The following is a 24,836-nucleotide window of genomic DNA, read 5'->3' on the forward strand; positions in this document are numbered from 1 at the left end:
GCAGTTTTTTTTTTACTGCATTTGTGGAACTACAAATTCCAGCATTCCCATGACTGACAGTGACTGCCAGAACATGCTGGGGATTGTAGAATGCCAAGTGCTAGCAAACTCTGGTAGCCAAGGCCTGCTGGCACATGTAGTTCCACAATAGAATAGAAAAAGCAGAACCAGGCAAAGTAGTTGTTTACATTTTAACTATATGCCTAAATCAATATGTATTCTTCTTGTAGTTCATATGGAAATAAGAAAACATGCAAAATTAATTGGGAGAAGAAGTGTACAAATGTCTCAAGATTGTACACACGTCTAATTTGGTCTGATGATTGGTGATCTGGTCTTCTGATTTTTCAGAAGGTTTAAAAAATTTTGAGAAGGCAAAACAACCAAGATTAAATTAATACAGAGGTTGTGTGAGCATACACACTCTACCAATGTCTGTCAACTGGATGGTCTGAGGTTGAATTGGAAGAGAATTGGACAAGTGTGTACCCAGCTTTAGAGTGGCTTTCTTAGGGCTGGATTATGCCTTTGGCTGGCCCAGGGCAATTAACACAGGAGGCCCTGGGGAAGGGGGTGTGTATATTAGATGTGCATACTTCCCAATATGGCCCATTCCAGAAGGGACTAAATTCTCTTTACTTGGACTCCCCTCTTAATATATGATTGGCGTCACTTGTGTTGAACTATTTAATTGAGAATAAGGGCATTTCAACAAGGGTGATTTGGGAGGTATGGATTGTGTATACTAAATTTAAACCAATGGTGTACATTAGATTTAAACTAATAGTTTAATAATGCCTAAGTACTGCTCAGCCTAAATGAGAGACAGCTATTTTATAAAGTTTTCTTGTAGTGGAACAAAGACAACTTAACTTTAAAATACACATAGAAAAATAAAATCTATAATTTGTCTTGCAAAAAAGTAATAACATCAGCCTCTTTGCTACTTAAACACTGGTACAGGACTCAGGTGTACTTTGTGTTTCTTTCTCTCTAGACCTGAATGCTCTCGTTAGATAACATTAGATTACTTACAGCTCTCCCCCCCCCCCCCCCCTCTTATGTCTCCTCTGGTTGTGAAGCTCCATTGGTAGCCCAAAAAACCTTTAACTCCTGTGTCTCTGTCTGCCCTGCATACTGGTCTACTCACATTCTGGTTGCCTGGTTCTGTTGTTGCACAAGAGGGAGAGCTAGTGATGTCAGAGGGATCTGGTCAGGAGGCCTGGAGTACAGTATCCCCTGCACCCCCACCTTAATCTGGCTATGGGCGTTCCTACACGCTTGCCAAACAGACACAATCCACTCTACATACTTGAGCCCTTCATTTGTTTTTATTGTTGCTCTCCACTTATACCCTGGTCAATTCCCTTTAGACACTCTCCTTCTCCCCTAAGTTCTTGTCCCTGCCACTGAATCTGTGTCTCCCTGGAACTCTCTCCTCTCATCCCTGGCACCCTCTTCCATATTTTCTGTCACATGAAATCAAGATAACCCCATATTGAGTTTTTATATAATAAACACACTTAAATCTTATAATGATAATGATCTTAATGCATCTAATTGCACTCCTGAAATAGCAATGTACAGTATATAGCTTTTTAAAACATTTGGTACTAGATATTATTAAAAAAGAAAACAATGTTGGTCTATGCTTGGTCTACACTTTAGTGTAATTGTACACACACACACACACACACACACACACACACACACACACACACACATATATTTCAGTGTTTTATAAAACCCAAAGTATCATTGATAAAGTCAAAATATTACATGAATATGTCGGGGATGTAGTTATGTGACCAGTGGGAATAGAACCTGTGGTGAGCGCTCGCTTTCCCCGCCACCAGCCATCTCGATGCCGGGATCTCTTGACAGCCGATCACGCATACCCAACCCATATGTAGTATATGTTTGTAAGTTCCTATGACTAAGTGGTCTATTTACTAAGCCTTGGATGGAGATAAAGTCCACGGAGATAAGATACCAGCCAGTCGGCTCCTAACTGTCATTTTTAAACAGCCTGTGGCATGGCAGTTAGGAGACGATTGGCTGTTACTTTATCTCCAGCGACTTTCTCTCCATCCAAGGCTTAGTAAATATACCCCTAAGTTACAAATGTGCTATCTGTGAGCCTTTTGTTACATGACAGATATCAATGCTATAATCCAATTTGTTCCAAACACACTGGAGCATGTCGTTGTCAACATTCTCAACAGTTGCGGTAATGCATTGCTTCAGATTGTTTACACTTACTGGAAGTGGAGGAACAAAATCACAACTGGAATGAAAGTTTTTACATCTGCAGCTGTTTGTAATGGTAGCATCGCGTGAGCATCCATAGCGTCATGTTAGCAACATGGTTGCTACACTGGAAGAGAAGGCTTTCAGTGTGCTAGAATTAGTGAATACAAACTCTGTTATTGTTGTACAGTAGCAAAGTTCTGGTAGGCCACCTGTATCAAAGGAACAAGTGTCTCATGTCCACGAGATCTACACGCACAGCCCTAAGAAGTCAACAACACGTGCAAGTTTAGAATACAGATCCCACAACAGACTGTATGGAAAAATGCGTGGAAACATTTACAAATGTTTGTTTACGTATAAGCTACAGTTACTGCAATGTTTACGTATAAGCTACAGTTACTGCAATGTTTACATATAAGCTACAGTTACTGCAATGTTTACGTATAAGCTACAGTTACTGCAAAGTTTACGTATAAACTACAGTTACTGCAATGTTTACGTATAAGATACAGTTACTGCAATGTTTACGTATAAACTACAGTTACTGCAATGTTTACGTATAAGATACAGTTACTGCAATGTTTACGTATAAACTACAGTTACTGCAATGTTTACGTATAAGCTACAGTTACTGCAATGTTTATGTATAAGCTACAGTTACTGCAATGTTTACGTATAAGCTACAGTTACTGCAATGTTTACGTATAAGCTACAGTTACTGCAATGTTTACGTATAAACTACAGTTACTGCAATGTTTATGTATAAGCTACAGTTACTGCAATGTTTACGTATAAGATACAGTTACTGCAATGTTTACGTATAAACTACAGTTACTGCAATGTTTACGTATAAGCTACAGTTACTGCAATGTTTACGTATAAGCCACAGTTACTGCAATGTTTACGTATAAGCTACAGTTACTGCAATGTTTATGTATAAGCTACAGTTACTGCAATGTTTACGTATAAGCTACAGTTACTGCAATGTTTATGTATAAGCTACAGTTACTGCAATGTTTACGTATAAGCTACAGTTACTGCAATGTTTACGTATAAGCTACAGTTACTGCAATATTTATGTATAAGCTACAGTTACTGCAATGTTTACGTATAAGCTACAGTTACTGCAATGTTTATGTATAAGCTAAAGTTACTGCAAAGTTTAAGTAACAATTACATGCTCATGTTATTCTTTCTGTGTTTGGAACAAATTGGATTATTGTATTGATACTGTATCTGTCGTATGACAAAAAGCTCACACATAGAACATTTGTAACAAAGTCATAGACACTTCCAGATGTATATTATATATCCATGTAAATGTTTTGACCATAGCAATAATACTTTGATTTATATAAAACATTGAGAGTGTCTATTTATTTTATAGTAACCGTGTGTGTGTATATTTCTATATACATCTTAATTAATAACTTAATTCAATACATGTATTTTAATACAGGCTAGGGTAACTATATGCACATTGCTTCAGTCAATAGTGTTTCTTTTCTTTTGCCTAGGAAGTTTTTGGAATGCAGCTTCCTTTAACACTGTATCATCTTATCTGCATTTCCCTACCTTTGATGGTGAATTTAGTGCAGATGTTTCTTTTTTCTTCAAAACTGCATCGCCATCTGGACTGTTCTTGGAAAATCTTGGAATTAAAGATTTTATTCGTATAGAGCTGGAATGTGAGTTTTTATCAGCATACATTTATTTCAAAATGAATTACTATGGCATGCAGTATAAGTTTGAACATAGCTGTGATTTAGTTAAGGGAAGCCATCATCAACACATAAACCAAACGACCATTTTGTAAAACAATAGGGATGTTTCTACTAAAAAAGAAATCAACATTTATGATTTATTGTTCTGTGACATTTTCAAACAGCAGTGTGCCAGTCCATTTTTCAATATTATTAAAATACTGCTTAATATGTTGACTTCAGTTTGCATAGTGTACCCATTGGCAATAGATGAAAATAACAGAGAGGTTTAAAGAAAGTAGATTAAGAAATGATAAATAATAATAATAATAATAAGCCATTCTGGAACAGCAAGCAAAAAATATAGATCTTTGTAAAATATTGAACCCAAAAATGTAAATTCAAGTTAATAGCTGTAAGTCAAGCTTTAATGAAGAATATTAACATAATATTGTGTCACAGAGATTTTTAGATATGTTTATGTTTACTATTATTTAGTATGTTTATTTTATTTAGACCATTATACGTTGTGTAAAGTGGTATTTAATTATAACTTACAGATAGATATTGGTTTAGGATTTTTGATAATGTGTTTGGCTTCATACTTCTCAGTTTTAATATCATAGTAAAACAAAACTGCAAGTTTTTTCCACATTATTAAGTAAAATGTTATTGAAATTAACTATGAAACGAATTACAGAAATAATGATAACCGAAGTGTTTGCTTCTGATTTTCAGCTCCAACAGATGTGGTGTTTTCATTTGATGTTGGGAATGGTCCTATAGAGGTTAGAGTGCACTCCCCATATCATTTAAATGACAGCCAATGGCATTTCGTGAAGGCAGAGAGAAACATAAAAGAAGCCTCACTTCAACTGGATAATCTACCCCAAAAAACATATGTTACCGCCTCTGATGGGCACATACGGCTGCAGCTTTATAGTCAGCTATTTATAGGTAAGTGTTGATTTAAATTGAGTTATCCTGGGTATTGAGTGAATATGTTGGTAAAGCATAACTTTCTCTTTGGGGTCTTTTTTCGGTTACAAATGGTCCTGTGTAGAGTTGGATGTAAAATATGCATTTCCATTTTATGCATATATTATTTATTTATTTATTTTATTATATATTACCAGTCATTTATATAGCACAACATATTCTGCAGTGCTTTACAGAGAATACTCAGCCATTCACATCAGTCCCTTCCCCAGTGGAGTTTACAATCTCTATTCCATACCACATGTACATGTACACACAATCACGCAAGAGTTGGAGCCAATTAATCTACCAGTATATATATTTTTGGATTGTGGGAGGAAACCGAAGTACCCAGAGGAAACCCATGCAAACACAGGAAGAATATACAAACTCCACACATATAGGGCCATGGTGGAAATCGAAACCATGACCTCAGTGTTGTGAGGCAGTAATGCTAACCATTACACCATCCAAAGATGCACAATTGAGCTTTTTCTATACAAATGTGGCTGCATTGTATCCTTAGAACTTCTTAAGCATAGAGAAGTGGGTGGAGCAGGCAAGAATAGTCAGAGTACAATGAATGTATAACATTGTGAGACAATTAGTAGTGATGAAGGTTTGTCTCTTGTGGATGCTTTATTCCTGAAGTGATACTGTAAAGATCCATACTGATGATGATCATCATTCAGCATCATCATCAACAGCAGCAGAACAGGCCTTTTCAGTGTTAAAGATTTATATAAATAAATACATAAAAATACATACAGTACCCAGCACAGTTGCTCATAGCCTGTGGTGGTTACCACTAATGTGTGTGTTTAGGAGTGTGTAGTGTGTATGTAAGTGTGTGTGTGTGTGTGTGTGTGTGTGTGTGTGTGTGTTGGGGGGGGAGGGTGTGTGCCCTATGGTCCTATAAGGAGCTAGTTTGTGTCATGTTACATGATTTTTCCCATCCAATACTTTGATTACTCTGGAATGAAAATCAAGTCTCTTCACATTAGAAGCAAAAGCCCAGGCTATGAGTTATGGTGCTGAGTTCACTTTTATGGACTGAGTTTATAACTGACATACTGTATCTACAGTATGTGTATATACTGAGATATATTTTACACTTTATAGACCTGCATTTTAAGTCATATAGATGCATAGTAACATGTTATACTGAGTTGCACATATTTATTAGGTTCATTTTGTAGGTCCAGCTTTACATGAGGCACAAACTATATACTTTGTTCATATAACCATTGCTCTATTTTTGAATTAAGATATCTTTAGGGGTTGGGTATATGCATGTGTACATTACATAATTAGTGCATAATTTCCTACTCTACAGGTATGTCCAACATTTATGGGAGTTATTTGGGGCTCACAGGAGAGTAGACAATCCTCCCATGGTGATGCAATTCCATGTGTATTGCGCTATAGAGCGTCACTCCTTTTGATGTATTGAGGTAAAATATTTTAGTAAAGTAAAGGGTGCCATGCCTTATGCCACCCCCTCTCCCCCAATTCTTTTGGAGGGCACCATTAAAAGAAATCTATCCCCTGTCCCTTCACATTCCAGCCAATTTAAATCTTTAACACAATTGCAGTAGTATGTAATAATAATGCTCAGCACATTTCCAATACATTTCTGATACTATGCATCTCAAGGGCAATTGCACTTCCTGGATGCATTCTTGTATGAGTTTTGGGGGGGTTTCATGCACACATAAAATATTGCTCAGCTACCTGAATATCGTCATTCTGTGCTTCTCAGAACAAGGCCCTAACAGCATGGGACGTCTGGGTGATGAGTTCACCATAATTTTCCTTTCTGCCAAATTAGTCATTGGAACAATGTCTGCACTTACCCAAAAGCCCCAGTCCAGAGGCAAACAGTCAGCTGTGGATATATAGGAATAACGGGAAGTGTACAACACAGATGACCAAATAACGGGTCTGAAGTCTCCAGCATGTCCAGAAGTAGTCAGTATAGAGGGTTTACCCACTTGAGTCTGCAGCTGCCAAAGTTGATTAAGATTCAGTGGAGAGTGACAAGATCAATTGTTAATTTCCTATGACCTCATCTAACCCATAATCTGGTATTTAAATGGTATAGCAAAATTATGGAAATATAAAAAAGCCACCTGGATTTCTAATTAAAGTAGCTAGACGAAAAAGTTAATTTGTGTTTTTATTTTTAGATACTGTTAATCTCAATTAAAATAGAAATATTAAAACAAACTTATATTAAGAAAAATTCAATAATAACACTTTGGAAATGGAACTTAATGTTGAAAGGCACTATAGCCAATAACTATAACACAACCTTTAAATACAGCAATTTCCAATTCCTACATATGTCATTAGATGCTGGAACAAACTCTTACATGCAGATCTGTAACTGGGGGTGTGAGCAGTTGCTGCTGCCCAGGTGACAGGGCCTAGAAGGTGGCACTGATGCTATCATGTGTCATCCTTATTTGGCTTGCAGCTTGCCTGCAATTGCACACTGCAGTCTAAAGAGCCATTGTAGAGTTGTCCGCCATGTCTGTGTGGCACACAGCTTATTCCGGGCAGCCATGACCCTCTCAGAAAATCATTATTTATTTAATAGCAGTTTCTTATATAGCGCAGCAAATTCCGTTGCGCTTTACAATTTGAAATGGGTGTATTTTTACTCTATAGCACAACCAATACGTACCATAACACAACTGGATAGGACATAGTTTGACAACTTTTAAATTGGATGATGACTAATGAATTTTGTTAGTTCTTATTTTCTGTGACTGAAGTGACCTATTGAAAAGGATACAGATTTATGGCGATGTACGCAGTTGGATAGGAGGCATTTGTGGCTAGAATTGGGGTATCACCTAAATTACCCCGAAATGTTGTCAAGTTTACTGTACCTATAGCGTATGTGTCTAAAGTTATTTGTTATTGTTAAAGTTAAGAAAAACATAAAAGGTGAAATACAATGAGATTAAAAAGTTCTTCATCTCTGTCTTTAACAATAAAAAGGAATTAATGATTTTCAGTTTCTAAAATGAATGGAGAGTGCTTCAATTAAGGAAGATTCTATAATTTTGAAAATTTGTTTGTGTAATGCAGTTAGCAATGAACCGGCTCTTGTCATCCAAATAATTATATTGACTGCACATATATTTTCTGATAGCCAGTGTTACTTACCCTACTCTGGTTATGAATGTCATGCACTGCAGTCCAAACCCCATACTTGGATACTGGTTGCCTAATATTGCATTGACCTTTTGCCAGTTTGCATATCGGAACTTGTTCAAAGTTGTACTGTGCCTGCTCACAATGTTGACGCCTGTACACCAATGCAGACTTGAGCATTTATGAATATTCTAACTATTTTTGTTACATGTAGACATGGTTTAATGTAGGCAGAGTTCAAAAAGAGTATGCTTATGCAAATGTAGCTCATGCAGATCGCAGTTAATTGCATACATATTCCTATTGGAGTCTTATCTCTTGCCCCTGTTAAAAAGGCTTATGCAAATTAATGTTGACAAAAAGACTTGGTATCAGGCATATGTGCTGCCAATCTTCAGATGCGGGTGGACGTACTGTATGATATTTTGGAATGCACTTTTTTAGTGACTGATTTTGCTTCAGACTCGGATATAAGTCATGATGTACTCCTTGACAGAAGGCGACACTACTACATCCGTATTGGAAACATACAATGCAAATTCTGTGCTAACAACCTGGTGCAGCTAATTACCACAAAGGAGGCCATCTTCCCCTTTAAGCTTAAATCAAAACAACAATAATGTGTTATAGTGCTAGGTCTGTTGTCACTCCAATAAAAATTCACACAAATTTCTCCACTGTGACCTTCAGTAGATGAAACTGAAAACATCCAATGTGTAGAAGGTAAACCCTTTTCACCAAATCTACTTACAAATTGGATTCTTGGATAGATGCATACAATTCATCTTTCTGAAGTACTGAAGATACTCGTTATTCTTTGAGATTTAAATGTTCCTCAAACAAAGCACAAGTAACACAGCTTTTCAGATTGTAATTCTGTTTAATATGGTTAAAATATATTCATAGTATTCACAACAACAACAAAATGCACCAATGGGTGGTGAGAAAATATACCAGATAACAAAAAAAGATGAGCCTTAAGTTGACATTGGACAACCTTTCCCAGGAAAGCAGGAGGTCCACAGTACTTCAGACAAATTCCTCTGGGCACCATCTTCCTCACCAGTGTCTTCACCAATGCGTTTTTTAAGTATTTTTTCAAGGCGTGTCCCCATGGTGGACTAAGTTCCTGTCTATAACCTAAGCTACTTCCTTACTCATTTGTTGGTGGACAGAGCTTAACTTATTCATTTATACCTACAAAACAATTTTCATTAATTGAACATAACATACATGAATACTTAAGATTTGTAATGGGCATATTACACTTACCTCCAAAGTTCTCATCTTAAGGTACATAATAACGGGCAATCAATAAAGTGTTCCACCTTAGAACGCATACCGCATCCAATTTAATTGTTGAGTTTACTAAACTTGTAGCCTCTTTCTAAATATTCTGTGTATATCCCCATAGTTGGGTTCCATTTCTGCAATGCAGCTAACTCTTGGCGGTTACAATAACAGCAGGAGATGCTGTCTTGTAAACTTATTCTTCTGCTTGCATTCCACCTCTGGAATTTCCAGTTTAGTTATTCAGCTTCTTGTGGCTTTGGCAATAGTGACCAAAGAGGGAGCTGGTTATGCAAAAGACAATAGACAGGTCTGATACGAGTGACTCACATAATGCATCATAAACTGCATCATCATATCTGCAACATTATTCTATTTCTTTTGCAACAAAAATCTAATCCTAAGTACCAAGTACACTATATGGGAACTAGATACAAAACTGAGCCAGGTGTCTCATGACTTGTGATGCAAATAGGATAGGAGTATGAGGAGATATCTGTATTTCAAAATAGTTTAAAATTGCTTTTGTAGTTAATTGCATTTGTAGTTAATAGCTTTTGTAGTTACTTTTTAAAACACAATGCTGGTTGAATAATATAATTTAAATGCTAGATCTGTAGAATGCAACATCTATTTAAAAAGTAACTCAGAAGTGATTATTAACATAGACATAATAGAATTAATCTATCATTGGAGTTTAACTGACCTTGAATGCCTTTTTTATTTGACTACCTCTATATATCAAGAAGAAGAAATTGATTTATTGGGATAATGGTCATTAGAAGACAGCTATTTCCATGAATTATCTTGAAAATTAATTCTACTCCTCTAATTAAATGAAATGTTGCTACACTTATATAATATAAGCTATCGGATACAAAGCAGAGAAAGTTGTGTCATTTTTTAAAGTTTGATACCCATTAAAATTATGGGTACAACTCATATGAAAAGACTGCATATTCTCTTTTAAATCTGTGTTTTTACATATGAGAACATAATTAAAAACCATCCAGTACTCACCATGGCAGCTGGTTTAGAGTTGTATGCTAGTAAGCCACAGTTGCAGCTGTTTTGCATGCTTGGAATTAAATGTGGATGTCCTTCTTCGCATTTATGCAGCAGCATAACCTTATCCATCCACTTGTAAATGTATCATCATCATTATCAGTGAAGCATTGCATCATTATCTATGAGGTATTGCAAGAGAGATCTGTCAGAATTCAGAAGGATCTTTGCATACACTCACCCATTGTTTATCACTGTGGGTACCGCATGCTGGGACTTTTTGAGAACTTTGGGCCTAATTCAGAGTAGATCGCAGCAGCAAATTTGTTAGCAGTTGGGCAAAACCATGTGCACTGCAGGGGGGGCAGATATAACATGTGCAAAGAGAGTTAGATTTGGGTAGGGTGTGTTCAAACTGTAATCTAAACTGCAGTGTAAAAATAAAGCAGCCAGTATTTACCCTGCACAGAAACAATATAACCCACCCAAATCTAACTCTCTCTGTACATGTTATATCTGCCACACCTGCAGTGCACATGGTTTTGCCCAACTGCTAACAAATTTGCTGCTGCGATCAACTCTGAATTACCCCCTTTGTACCTTTGATTGCAGTAGTCGCTCTATCATTTATGGGTTGCTTAGATCTGATCATTGTAGCTGTACTGAATAATTTGGAGCTGCTATGACAAATGTTTAAGGTGTGCACATTATGTGTGTTGCAATTAATTTGTTTTTATATACAGTACAGTGAAATTGCACTGTATTCTTCGTATTTTTCCATATGTACTATATGGTGTTGAAGTGTTGTAATGGATTAAAGATTTGGAAATTACTGCTAATCAAATGAGGAAGAAAAGAAATTGAGATTAACTCATTCACTGCTGTTGCACAATAAAGGGGTTATTCAGGTTTGTTTGCAAATCAAAACAGTTATTGGGCAAAACAATGTTGCGCTGAAGGTGGGGCAAATGTAACGTACAGAGAGATTTTGATTTGGGTGGGTTATTTTGTTTCTGTGCAGGGTAAATACTGGCTGCTTAATTTCTACACTGCAATTTTGATTTCAGTTTGAACACATCCCAACCAAATCTAATCTCTCTGCACATGTTACGTCTGCCTCACCTGCAGTGCAACATAGTTTTGCCCTCTTGCTAACTGTTTTGGTTTGCTAGCAAACCTAAATAAGACCCTAAGAGCCCAAACAATGGGCAGTTCATTGGTGAGGCATATCTCGATTTTACTGAAATCTTGTACACCTAGTCCCTGTTTTTGGACATTGAACGGCATGAAGAAAATACTACAGCAACTACATTATTTTTTTATTCCTTTTCTATATTTGATAAACGGAGATGTTATTAAGAGGAAGATCATATTATCCGTGATAGCACTAAGTATTAATTGCACCATTCTTTAATATATCTTGTTTGTTTTGGAAGTTTATGGATAGAATTCCTTTGTATTCCAATAAGATGCTTGTTTTCTGGTGTTTGCTTCATTACACCATGTACCATATGTATTAAATAAACATCACAGAATGTCAGTTGGCTATGTAATATCAATTCCATTAAGAGAACTTTTCAATTTAGCTAAGATACCTAGCAATGTAATAATACTGACAATGGTACAGATATGAAACATCCCCAACATTGGTCCTAATTCAGACCTGATCGTAGATGTGCTAAATTTAGCACATCTACAATCAGCTTCCCTGACATGTGGGGGGACGCCCAGCACAGGGCTGGTCCACCCCGCATGTCAGGCCCTACCCTGCCACACAAGTACAAAAGCATCACACAGCGGCGATGCTTTTGTACTTGAAGAGTAGGTCCCTACTCGTCACTGTCCGGGCTGCAGTGGCTGCGTGTGATGTCACACAGCCACTGCGGCCTGCCCCCTGCACAGCCTGGGCATGCCTGCGTTGCCCGGACCGTGACCCTAAAATGGCGGCCAAATGCCGCGAGCCCACCCCCTCCCACCCAGCGACTACCTCTGGCAGTCAATAAGGCAGAGGCGATCGCAGGGCTGAAATGGCTGTCGGCTGTCTGGCATGCGCCGGTACATGCGCAGTTTAGGCCTGTTCAGCTCCTGTGTTAAAATGCACAGCAGTGATTAGGTCTGAATTAGGCCCATTGCGCAGAAGAACACAACCGAAAATATCTAAAAAATACAAAAAGCTGATTGATTAAAATGAAATTTGCAAAACATTTATCAGACAGAATTACCTTGTTTAGCTCTATCTTCCCGTGTGTGCTAGAAAATGGACATGCAATTCACAAGGTATTAACTTTAATAGGCTGTCATTACTACACTGTGAGAGGAATGCTATGACCTGGCACTTAATTCAGCTTTTTGGTTCAGCTGCCGTATTTAATGAAAGTTATAAACCTTATCAAACTAGGTTTGCAAAAGACTTGAAAAGAAAATGATCCTCATGAACTAATAGGATTAAAGAAAGACATATTGAAAGCAGAAGAAAATGTGTGATGCTGAGAGATTTAAGCTGCTACAGTAATGTTCTTATAAATTCAGTCATAGGTGCTTGTAATCACTGCCATTTTCAAAGGTTGGGCTTCAGAACTAAAACATGTAAGTTATAATCTTTTTCTGCCAGCAGTCAACTGCCATTTATTGAAAAAAATAAAAGGTGGAGGAACTTGTAGCAGCAAAAAGTTAATGGCTTCAAATTACTATGTTAAAAACTATCAAAATACACTATCAGACATATTATTCTACAGCACAGTGAAAATTATATGGGTACTTTTTAGTCTATGCAGGCTCCATAAAGACTTTAAAAATGAAACCACAGATGTTTTATTTTTTTCCCACCATGCTTAAAGCATTTGTACTTTATGATACTGTTAAGAATGGACCCTTATTTAAAGATGGAAATCACAGAACATTTTTCCAAACTACAATGTGACAATTCTTTTGAAATAGAATAAAAATTTGACATCTAAAGTCAAGATATTCAGGGTTATGATAGAAAAAATGGGAAGCTGAGGGTAGTCTTGAAAAAATAAATGCAAGTATGCTAGAAAGAAGAATGGTTACCAAAAAGAGGGGTGGAACAGGGAGAGCGAGTAGAGAAGAAAGGTGAGAGCTGTGAACTGGTGGTCGAGGTCCAGAAGACTTGAATAGCAATTGGCCAAGAGCAACACCACAGGTGATAGCCCAAAAGCAAGAAAAATATCAGGAAATGGTAAACAGCGTGGTGACCAAAGGCATAAACATAATGGGGAAGTGAGTAGTGAGTCAGGAAGAACAATGGGGGTCATTCCAAATTGATCACTCGCTAGCTACTTTTAGCAGCCGTGCAAACACATAGGCTCCACCCACGGGGGAGTGTACAGGATTTTCACTTTGCAAGTGTGCGAACGCCTGTGCAGCCGATCGGGCCAATTTTTTTTTTTGCAGTTTCTGAGTAGCGCTGGACTTACTCAGCCCTTGCGATCACTTCAGCCTGTCCAGTCCCGGAAATGACATCATTCACCCGCCCAGCAAACGCTTGGACACATCTGTGTTTCTCCAAACACTCCCTGAAAACGGTCAGTTGACACCCATAAACGCCATCTTCCTGTCAATCACCTTGCGATCGGCTGTGTGAATGGATTCTTCATTAACTCAATCGCCCAGCAACGATCTGCTTTGTACCCATACGACGCGCGTGTGCATTGCAGTGCATATGCATGCGCAGTAGTACCTGTTCGCTGCACTGTGAAAAACAACAGCGAGCGATCAATTCGGAATGACCCCCAATATCCTGAAGCAACTATTATAGTAAACATACATAAACAATATACAAAAGTATAATAAAACTCTAAAAGAACAGTATATTTTAAAAAATAAAGTGCTAATATATAGCATATTGAAATTTGAAACAGCATTCTAGTTATATACACCCACTATTTAACCAGTGATTTAGAAACTATACAGTATATTACTGAAAGGATCAATATGGGGTGCAAGTAACCAAGATTTCTAGGCACTAGATGATTTACTTAAAAAGCAGTAAACTTTGCTAATAGAAGATGTAGACTCTGTTTTTTAGTTTGAAATAGAAAAAAGGTCTTACAGAGCTGATATGAAAGCTCCAAGGAACATAAGATGCAGAGAAAGTAACTTCTTTTAAAGATATAATATAATGCAGCATAAGGTCAATGAGGCAAACTGGGGGTGCCACCAAGATTTACAAGCCATGGTCCAGTCCAGCAATGGATAATTCCTATCCATGGGGGAATGCATAGCTGGACCATGGGGATCTTACAGGCTCATTAGAAAAGAGTACAAGTGCAGTGAGAGTGTCCAGTCCTTGGTCAGGGGTTTTCATTATGTGGATTTTTTTTCTCTTGTGAGAGAAGATGAGAGAAAAAGAAAAACTTGTTCTCCATTTAATTTTTCTATTTTGGAGAGCCTTGGTTACGCATATGAGATCTAGTCACTTCCTAAAAGTGTTGGATGTTGGGAATTGAAAGATAAGAAGATTACATCACCTGTAGGAAATAACAGGAACATCTCTACAGGTGGTAAATATTTGTGTTTGTATATGGAAAAAATGAAGATGTAAAACAACATCCTGAGGAAGATGTCCAGCTGAAGATTTGGGCCATAAGTCCATATGAACTTGATTCAGGAGAAGATAAACTTTAATTACATCAGGTGGAAGAAAACACCAATGAATGCAAAAAGGTCTGCAAGATCTGGGAATATATATGATACACAAACATTTCTGGGAAGTTCTATTCTCTAGATCCTCCACTGAGTCCTGTCAGAGATCAAATCAAGGTATTCATAAAGGAATTCCTGCTTCATGTCTGCCTGTAATTTATACAGTTTATACATTTTTGTCTTCCAAGTACCAGTGTGAGCACAATAAAATCTACACTCTGAATTGCAGCTCTCTACTTTGTATGGAGTAATGTTGTGACCATCTGTAAGATATTGTTAAGCTGATCATTAGTAGTGGAGAATAGATAAGGGGAATGCACAGATGCATTTGGGATCTAATGCCTTGTTAATGTATGTACACTGTGTGGAATCTAAAAACAACACTGAATCACTAGCAGGCTTGTGGTGATGTTGTGACATGTTTTTGATGGATAAGCGGCTCTATTAGAGATGCAGAAAGAGTCCTAACCAGTGAGTGTATAAAGATACTGGGTAATGGTGCAGGATGCTAGAACAGTGTTTCACTGGAGCTTAGTGAGAATACTAGTGTATCCCCCTGTGGTACTCTGACACAGTTTCAAGAATTCTCTGCACAAGCTCAGCATTAGCCTTGATGTCCACCTTGGCACAGGAAAGTATGATTTGCTGAAGGAGCAGAAACATGGAATATGCACAGTAGCACACTCCATTTTCAACAGTTGCTGTTTCCCTAGAAGTGCACCCACTTAAATACTAATTATTTCACCTCTTTTGTGTATCTTTTACCTGATTTAAAGTTTGGAGTAGCACCCCTAAACATATAATCTATCATATAATAGATTTGCCATACTTAAGACAGGGAGTAGAGGTCTTCTTAAATAGAAAGGTGCAATAATAGATGAGGTAAATTTTGTCAACATTCATAATATCGTGATCCACCCTGCTGATAAGGGGATGGAATCTGTCATGATCCTAGGCACAGCAATTCCCCAGATACACCAATCTGTAATTCCCTGCCATGTGACACCGTTACTGGATACCTGAGCATGTGCGTTAATTTCAACATGGTCACTGCCACCAGCCAAAGTACAAACATGGTAACGACTCTTTCAGAGAGTTGGGTTGGATATACAACAGAAAAACCAGAGCTAAAATTGATTATTAAATTTAGTGAAACACTTCAAAGCTTATGTTACAGAAAAGAAAGTTACAAGATATAATGTTAAAAAGTCAGTCACATCAGAAAAGACGCTTTCAATAAAAATAAAAATAGGGAGATAAAAACCACCGATCTTAACACATGCAGAGTGGAACAATGAGATGAAGTGAAGCCTCTTCAGATATATGGGACATTGCAGAGCCAGGATGCTTCTCCTGACTCGCTTCTTTGATAATGCACACTTTGCAGTCTGTGTTTCTCCTATTTAAAACTCAGGCTGTATGTGGAATGATATAAGTATCTAATTCTATATTTTATTGGTTGCGGACTACAACACTATGGATGTCATCATGTAAATGTTACAAAGATCTACCCAAAGATGGCAGCCTGTAGGAATTGCAGACATCCTCTTGATACAGAGATTACATACTATACAGCGGCGATTAGTGCAGCACGGCTCGGCCGAAGTACGTCACCGGAAATTACATCTGGCCGGTGGAACACATATGGAGAGTGGTACTTCTGGCCAGCGGGAATTCACAGCATTAAACATCTGTAATTCAAAGGTCTTTAAGGGACATCTACAAAAGATGGACAGAGGACTGGCATCTGTAGTGGAGTATATGATAGGAATGTAGCTGGATAGGAAATCTATGTCTGGAAATAGGCTGAACCGATGTAATAATCACTGGGGGTATAATTACCTGTATGGTTCACTTCCTCCTTATACATTGATAAAGAAACCATTTGGTTTTGAAACGCGTTGGTTAGGAGGAACAGAAGCTGGGTGAACTTTTGCTGTGACATTATACCATCTCTCCAGGGATGCCTGAGAAATTGTCATAATGTGTTTTGTGTCTGCTTGCATGTAGACAAAAACTCTTGGTAAGAGTCCACTCGGACCAAATGTTTTTAAAGATTTCTATGGATGCTTTTATTTATTAAATTTGATAAGACACTGTTGGAAGTTTCTTCTCATTTATGGATGTTGAATTGACAAATGGTGAACATCGAGGCTGACTTTGACCGCTCCCTTAAAAAAGTGTATGTCTACTATATTGGTAGAAAATCAGCGGGGTAAGAGTCTATGAATTGGATACCATACATTTAATAGAGGTGTAAAACCACATATTGTTATATTTATTTTTCTTTTAAATGTCATCCCACTCTGAACCATATTGGAGGATGATACTTGGACTAATTGTAGAACAACAGTGATCACTTATATGTATGAAGGTCTTTGGTTGGGTAAAATCCTCTCTATTTGAAAATATCCTGTGGAAAAATCTTCTCTGTGTAAAGCACCTGATAGATTCAGTGTTTCTATCTGGTAAAACTCAGGCTGCCTGTTCAGCCCCCCTCCCTCTGGAGAGTTTGCTTTTAACCCTTCCAAAGCCAGAGAAGGTATTGAGTGTCACTCATACTGGGCTTCCCAGCCACTCACTCAGGGGCGAATGGCCTTGTCTTCTAATAGACTTTGAAGCTCTGGCCATGGTTCTTGTGTAAATGTAACTGTGACATGGGGTCTCTTGGTCATATACACAGGGGCTGGCTAATTACTTTTCCCATTCCTTTTGAAGCTGGACAATCAGATTTATCAATCATACTAAGATTCTGTTACAGCTAGCTGAAAGAAGTTTTTATCACCTTCCCTAGCCAGCATGTCTTTCTGGTCTCTCTCGTGAGCCCCCTGGGGTCAGTAAACAACCTGTTGGGAGATATCTTCTATTTGTCCTGAGAATACATTTACAACACAATACAACAGATCAAATACAGTACTACTTAATATAGTTTTTATGGATGCAGAGAGAAAGGGGATATATAAGGAAATGGTGAAACCAAGTGGCGCAACTTTACACATTCAGTGAGGTAGTTTTGTCCCTTATGCTTCAGAAGAAGGATTGTTATCCGAAAGCGCTCAAGCAGGGGATCGTGTGTGCTGTTCTAAGAACCGAGGAGCCGGAGACCATGACAAGTAACCTGTGGGACACCTGAGTAACCTGGAATTTTGGTGACTATACTCCTGAATTACAAACTGCGGTATCTTGCTCCCCTGATGTTTCTTTAGCACATCTTTGTTATATGTCATTTTTTAATTAGTGTTTGTGAGTGTGTTTTTTGTTAAAATTCCTTTAACCACATTCACAGACGGTACTGCACTATTATTATTTTATATTTTAAGTGCCTGATGGAGAAAAATATGTGTACAGCATATTTATGAAGTGGAATCATGCATATCCAGAGTTTTGATTTCTACATGCAATTTTGCTTGTTAGTTCATGTGAGTGGGACCAGTAACAAATAAAATTCACCTTCATTATCAACAGAATTGCATTATGTTTTGTGTTCCTTTTTATTTATAGTGCTGATTGTCCAAAGGAAAATCTATAACAACCTATTTGAAGTTTTGAAGTATTTGTTACATCATTATTATGTAAGCAATTTTGTTATCACTGAATGTGTAAAGTTGCACCACTTGGTTTTACCATTTCCTTATATATTGTTCACTAGAACCACAGTGAAGGTTTTATTTGTGTGACTAAGGGCTGCTACTGACACATGAAGGGTCCTTTTCTTGTTTCTAGAGAAGAAGGGGATACCATATGCTTCCCTGAAGCCTTCTCTGCCTGACTTATCACAGCTTGGCTAACTTGACCCATAGCAGAGTTCCTGCTGTGAAGGGGGCTGTTAGAATGACCTTTTCACACAGGATTTATACATAACTACACAAAGGGCATTTGCAGAGATTGCTCAATACAATATTATTTGCAGTTATGCATGTTTTGGCTTTAGAATGGCGTCCAATCATGACAGAATCGTGATACAGGACATTGACTCTTTGGTGAGGTTTAAACAGAAATTGCGGAGTGTACTCGTAAAGGCTGTCAAAGACAACATCATAGCTAAATACACACAAAGGGCCTTATTACAGGAAAATGTAAGTGGATCCATTCCTGTATACACTCCCCAAAATACACAAAAACCCCACAGTTCCCCTGGCTGCCCCATTATCAGGACACGGGATTCAGTATCCTATAAAGTATCCAAATACTTGGATGCATTCTTCCAGCCTGTTATTCAATTCCAAATAATGTATTTAAAGAACACTACAACCTTGATACTCAAATTACAACAATTGGCTCCATTGCTGACTGCCCGTAGGCTGTTTTCTACTAGCTCTCAGTATAGTGTTCCAGATTTAATGTTCTTCATGCATTTGCTTTAACTGCCCTATTGACAAGTGGTATGTTCTAAAGCAGTGGTTCTCATCCACGGGCCTCAAGTACCCCCAACAGTTCATGTTTTCCAGGTCTCCTCACAGGATTGCAAGTGAAATAATTTGCTCCACCTGTTAAAATGTATTGGTGAGTAATGAATACACCTGTTCAACTGCTAGGTGACCTGGAAAACATGAGCTGTTTGGGGTGCTTGAGGACCGAGGTTGAGAACCACTGTTCTAAAGCAAGGCTGCACTATGGTGTCGTGTGTCACCAAGGCATTTACCAATTGCTATATGTTTGACTTGGAAAAGAATGATTTCCTTACAGATCAATCTATAGCCAGCTAAATATTCTTTTTTTTTTATTACCTTTTTCTCATTTGGACCGGTCAGGATCATGAATTTGTTGACTTGATGAAAAGGGTTAATACCCTGGATGAGACCATAAAGTTTACAAATGATATCAGCAGTTCTAGCATACATTATCTGGATGTTCTTAGTTCCATCAAAGAGGGTTGTTTACGTACTCTACTCTTTAAAAAAGCAACTGACAGAAATATGATTTTACATTACGCCATTCAGCACCCCATTTCTACCAAAAAGAGACTACCATATCCCCAATTCCTGTGGGTGCACCACATTTCTGATAATTTGGAAGATACCAGCAAAGAAATTGACAACATTGAACAATTTCAGGTGAGAAGGTATGATCAGAAATCATTATTCCAAGAAAAAGCTAAAGATCTCGCACTCCACAGGGAAAAGGCTCTCAAACCTGTAAAGACCAATAGTCTTGGGGATAGAGGAAAGACCCATTTGTGTAATGTTTTCACTCATCTGGCATGCAAACAGCAGGAGAAGCCAAAGGATTGTGGCCAATAATGCCCTCAGACACGGACCTGAAAATCTTCAACAATGCTGTATTGATGCCCAGTTTCTACAGGGACTGGAACTACCTTGTCTGCAATGGTATCTCAGGATTACAACAGTCTGTCCCCAAAAACTTTCTGTCCAGAAAACCAGGTTGTTAACATTGTATGGGCTATTTTGTTTGTAATGTGGAAGTGATTTCTCCCATCCACATTCTGGTAAACGTATTCCTATATGCCAAATGCTGACATGTACCAGTACAGTACCTATGTGATTTATTTAATAGGCTGTCATTGTGGTATTCTCTATATAGGGAAGACCACAATGCAGTTTAAAGAATATATGACCCTGTACAGATCATCCATGCAGATTGCTTTGGAGGGTAGAGTGAGTGACCAGGAACAACCTGTAGCACGTCACTTCAAAATGTGCAAGCATGGTCTTTCCACACTTCAGTACAAAATAATTGATCAGTTACAGAAGAGAACAAGAGGGGTGTGACAAGAGTAAAGCTCTGTTACAATGTCAGGCCTGGTGGATTCATAGTCTGAACACGGTATCCCGGGGCCTCAATAAGGAATTTTCTTTGAATTGTTTTTTGTGGTCAGGTTTATGCATGGGAAGATGCTTCTGTATGTTGGGTTATAGATATATTTTCTGCTATTTATTCCTTGCTGTATATTTGATCTAGCAGATTTTTCTGACCCACTAGTAGTTTTAATATATAGCTTTTTAATTACGGTGTGGTACTGTATACAGTAATGATACAGTACTGTATGTTTATTTAATTTATTAAGTATTAACAGATTTACCCCATACAGCTGTTATATAATTTTTCCCCATATCTGATGGAGTAGACTACAGGGATGGACTCGGTGTCCATTATTTGAGATCCATATTGTGTCTGTTCTGCACTCATATTACAGTATATTCTCTATTCATGTTATTAGAGCATGTTACTATTGAGCTCATGTATGATTCTCCCAATATACCTACGTAATATTATTGCTGTAGTGTTATGTTTTATGCATTTTATGCACACTGCACTTTTAGCTATGTTTACTCTGGTTGCCAGGTTATCACCGCTGGGAGGGTCAAGTGCACCAGGGAGCAAGCGTTGCTGGCTGGTGAAGTCATTGAACCTGACTGCCAGCAGGAGGGCAGCCCAGGTAATAGTGATGGGGGTTTTATAACAGTAAGCACTTTGCTTGTTGTTTGTGTGATCCTGACAAACGTTAGGATCACACAAACAGTGATCATGGGGTGACTTCCGTGTCTTTTAATACATTATGATGACAGTCCTGTGAGTGCCAGCCCTTACTCTGAAGGTAGTTATGATGATGAGACACCTTGGTGGGCACCCAGGCACCTATTAGTAGTAATACAGAGTGCTGGTCGCTCTATGTGTGTGTGTGTGTGTGTGTGTGTGTGTGTGTGTGTGTGTGTGTGTGTGTGTGTGTGTGTGTCTGGTGTATATATATATATATATATATATATATATATATATATATAAACTAATTTGTGTGGGGTCCCCCCCAAAAGGAAAACCAGTACTGGGCTCTTTGAGCTGGTGCTGGGCCAAGAAATACAGGGGTGACACAACATGGGGGTCCTCCATATTTAATTGAAACAGCACGGGGCCCTTGAGCCTACCCTCATTCTGGACATATGGGATCCCCCTCAATAAAGGGGTTACCCCTCCCAAGGATCCCCAAGGCCTTGGGTCAAGACTGAGGTTATCCACAGCTCCCCTTGGCAGTGGGTGCTAAATTGATAGCAATCATTTAAAGGTAGAATAATATTGTCTTTTACAGGAGGACTACAGGTCTCAGCAAGCCCCCACCCTGCATTCCAGTACTGACTTGGAGAACCACAAGCACAACATGTGGGGACATTAAGGGGCCCACCGGTACCTATAGACCTCTGTAAAATTAATCTTTCAATAAAGACAGTACACGCACACCATTCACACTCACATATACTTACCTTATCTCTGGTGCTGCTTAGTCCACTTGTCAAAGTAGAATACGCTTCATTGGGGTGGATCCATACTCACCTATGCTTATGATGATTTGTCTTCTTCTCCAGAAGCATCCAGGTGGTTTAAAAATATAAAAAATCTAATTACCCAATCCAGGCCTGACCTGGAGGAGCTATACGTGTATACACATATAGCTCATCTCTGCAAATGAAAGACCCCAAATGATTTCTGTCATTTTCAGTGCCACCAGCCAATCAGTGGCCATTACTGTGTGAATAGGTTGCTGATTGGCTGTGACTGCATTGACTGTCAATCAATAGCCAGGCTAGTATTGATTGACAGTCAATGCAGTCACAGCCTATCAGTGACCTGTTACCATGGCAATGGCCGCTGATTGGCTCTGCAAATTATGGAAACCACATGGGTTTCATCACTTGCGGAGAGGAGCTATATGTGTATACACATATAGCTCATCTAGGTCAGGCCTTGTTCAGATAATTTGCTTTTTCATTTTAAACCCCAAGGGTGCTACTGCCGAAGAGGTCCGATCATTGCAAGGGTTGGTGAGTATGGATTTCTACACCCCCATCCCATGTAGTGGATTTTAATTGGACAAGTGGACTGAGCAGCACCAGGGATAAGGTAAGTATATGTGAGTGTGTGTTTATTAAAGTTATAGTGTGAAACAGTGTGTGTGTGTGTGTGTGTGTGTGTGTGTGTGTGTGTGTGTGTGTACTGTCTTTATTTAAATATTTATTTAACAGGGGAACTATAGAAAACAATGGGCTCTTAATACCCCATATGGGCAGTACGGATAGTGTAATGGTTAGCATTACTACCTCACAGCACTGAGGTCATGGGTTCGATTCCCACCATGGCTCTACTTGTGCGGAATTTGTATATTCTCCCTGTACTTGCGTGGGTTTCCTCTGGGTACTACGGTTTCCTTCCACAATCCCAAAATATACTGGTAGGTCAATTGGATCCCAACAAAAATTCACCCTAGTATGAATGTGTGCACATGTACATGTGGTAGGGAATATAGATTGTAAACTCCACTGGGGCAGGGACCGATGTTAATGGCCAAATATTCTCTGTAAAGCGCTGCGGAATATGTGTGAGCTATATAAATAACTGGTAATAATAATAATAATAATAATAATGATATGCTGGTAATTGTGTTTCTGCAGGGAAGGCTTGCTGGGATCTGTAGTCTTCCTCTGAAAGACAATATTATTCTATCTTTAACTGATTGCTATCAACTCGACACCTACCGCCCATGGGTCCTGGGGATAACTGGGAATTTAACCTAGCCCTGGGCTATCCTCCTGAGAAGTGACCTCTTTATTTGTGATTCCCCTCTTTATGAGGAATCTCAAGGCTGGGGGCATAGTGCTTTGGCTGGGGTGACCCCAACAAGCTTGTCCCCAAGCTGTGTTATTACCCCCGCTAGTAAGATCATTGTGCTGGTTGTTGGAAATACGGGAGACCCAGTGTCGGACTGGGGCATGAAGGGCCCACTGGGGACTGCAGTGGTAGGGGCCCATGATTAGAGGTTTGGCCATCCCTCAGAGGGTCTTATAATTAAAATGTGCATAGCCATCTTGATAAATTTAGTCTATGCATGATAATGTGCCAGTTTAATAACAGCAATGCTCAGTAGAAATACACCAGTCCTGTGCAGTATAATGTAACATATGTATAATGTATAATTCAAATGCACAGTCTGGATCCTGGTCTCTAGAGGATGGGGGTGGGCCCTCAGGCAATGGGGCCCACCAAAGGTTTCCCTATGCTCCTGTGGGCCAGTCCTGGGGAGATACCTACACATTTTACCCCATACTGTATTTCCGGACCCAGGACCAGCTCAAGAGCCCGATGCCATTCCAATTAAATACGGGTAACCCCACACAGTTTTTACTCCGTATTTCTTAAACCAGGACACAGAGTCCAGTGCTGGTTTTCCTTTTGGGGGGAGGGACCTTGTGATGTGTTTTTTTTAATTAACTCTTAAAACACAAAGGCCTGTATGGATCTCTCTCATATGTGCAGGCTATGCACCAAACATGATTTTGGTACAATGTGATTTTGGTACGATTTTGATGAATTTTGAAAAAATGATTCTTAGTAAATTCACGATTTGCATTGGTACCAATGTTATTTCGACAATGTTTGTTCTGATGGTGGTTTGCCACCATTTGGAGTGTGAGGTCGAATGTGACATATGATTTCCATGCGATTATGGGGCAGATTTATAAAGCCTGGTGAAGTGATAAAGTGGAAGGTGATAAAGCACCAGCCAATCAGCTCCTAACTTCCATGTTACAGGCTGGGTTTGAAAAATGACAGTTAGGTGCCGATTGGCTGGTGCTTTATCACCTTCCACTTTATCACTTCACCAGGCTTCATAAATCTGCCCGTATGTCCTTAGTAAACTTCTGATCAGGAAAATCATGGCATTATCACAAAAAAAAGCTAAATCTTTCAAAATCGACAGTTAAAACGTTTTCCCTTAGTGTAATACTGTTAAAATTGTCAGAACTTCACAAAATAAATGTATTAAGCAAA

General features: G+C 38.6%; 1 protein-coding gene across 1 annotated transcript in view; it reads left to right on the forward strand.

Annotated features, from left to right (window-relative positions):
- The window catches only part of CNTNAP4 (contactin associated protein family member 4), a 438,669-nt gene that overhangs the window by 355,330 nt on the left and 58,503 nt on the right, over positions 1-24,836 (forward strand). Inside the window, exons 16-17 of the mRNA XM_063913709.1 lie at positions 3,771-3,941; positions 4,695-4,913. Of these exons, the coding sequence (XP_063769779.1) occupies positions 3,771-3,941; positions 4,695-4,913 (390 nt within the window). The remainder of the gene's footprint in view (positions 1-3,770; positions 3,942-4,694; positions 4,914-24,836) is intronic.

This window comes from Pseudophryne corroboree, chromosome 1 (assembly GCF_028390025.1).
Source record: "Pseudophryne corroboree isolate aPseCor3 chromosome 1, aPseCor3.hap2, whole genome shotgun sequence".
NCBI classification, from domain to species: Eukaryota; Metazoa; Chordata; class Amphibia; order Anura; family Myobatrachidae; genus Pseudophryne; species Pseudophryne corroboree.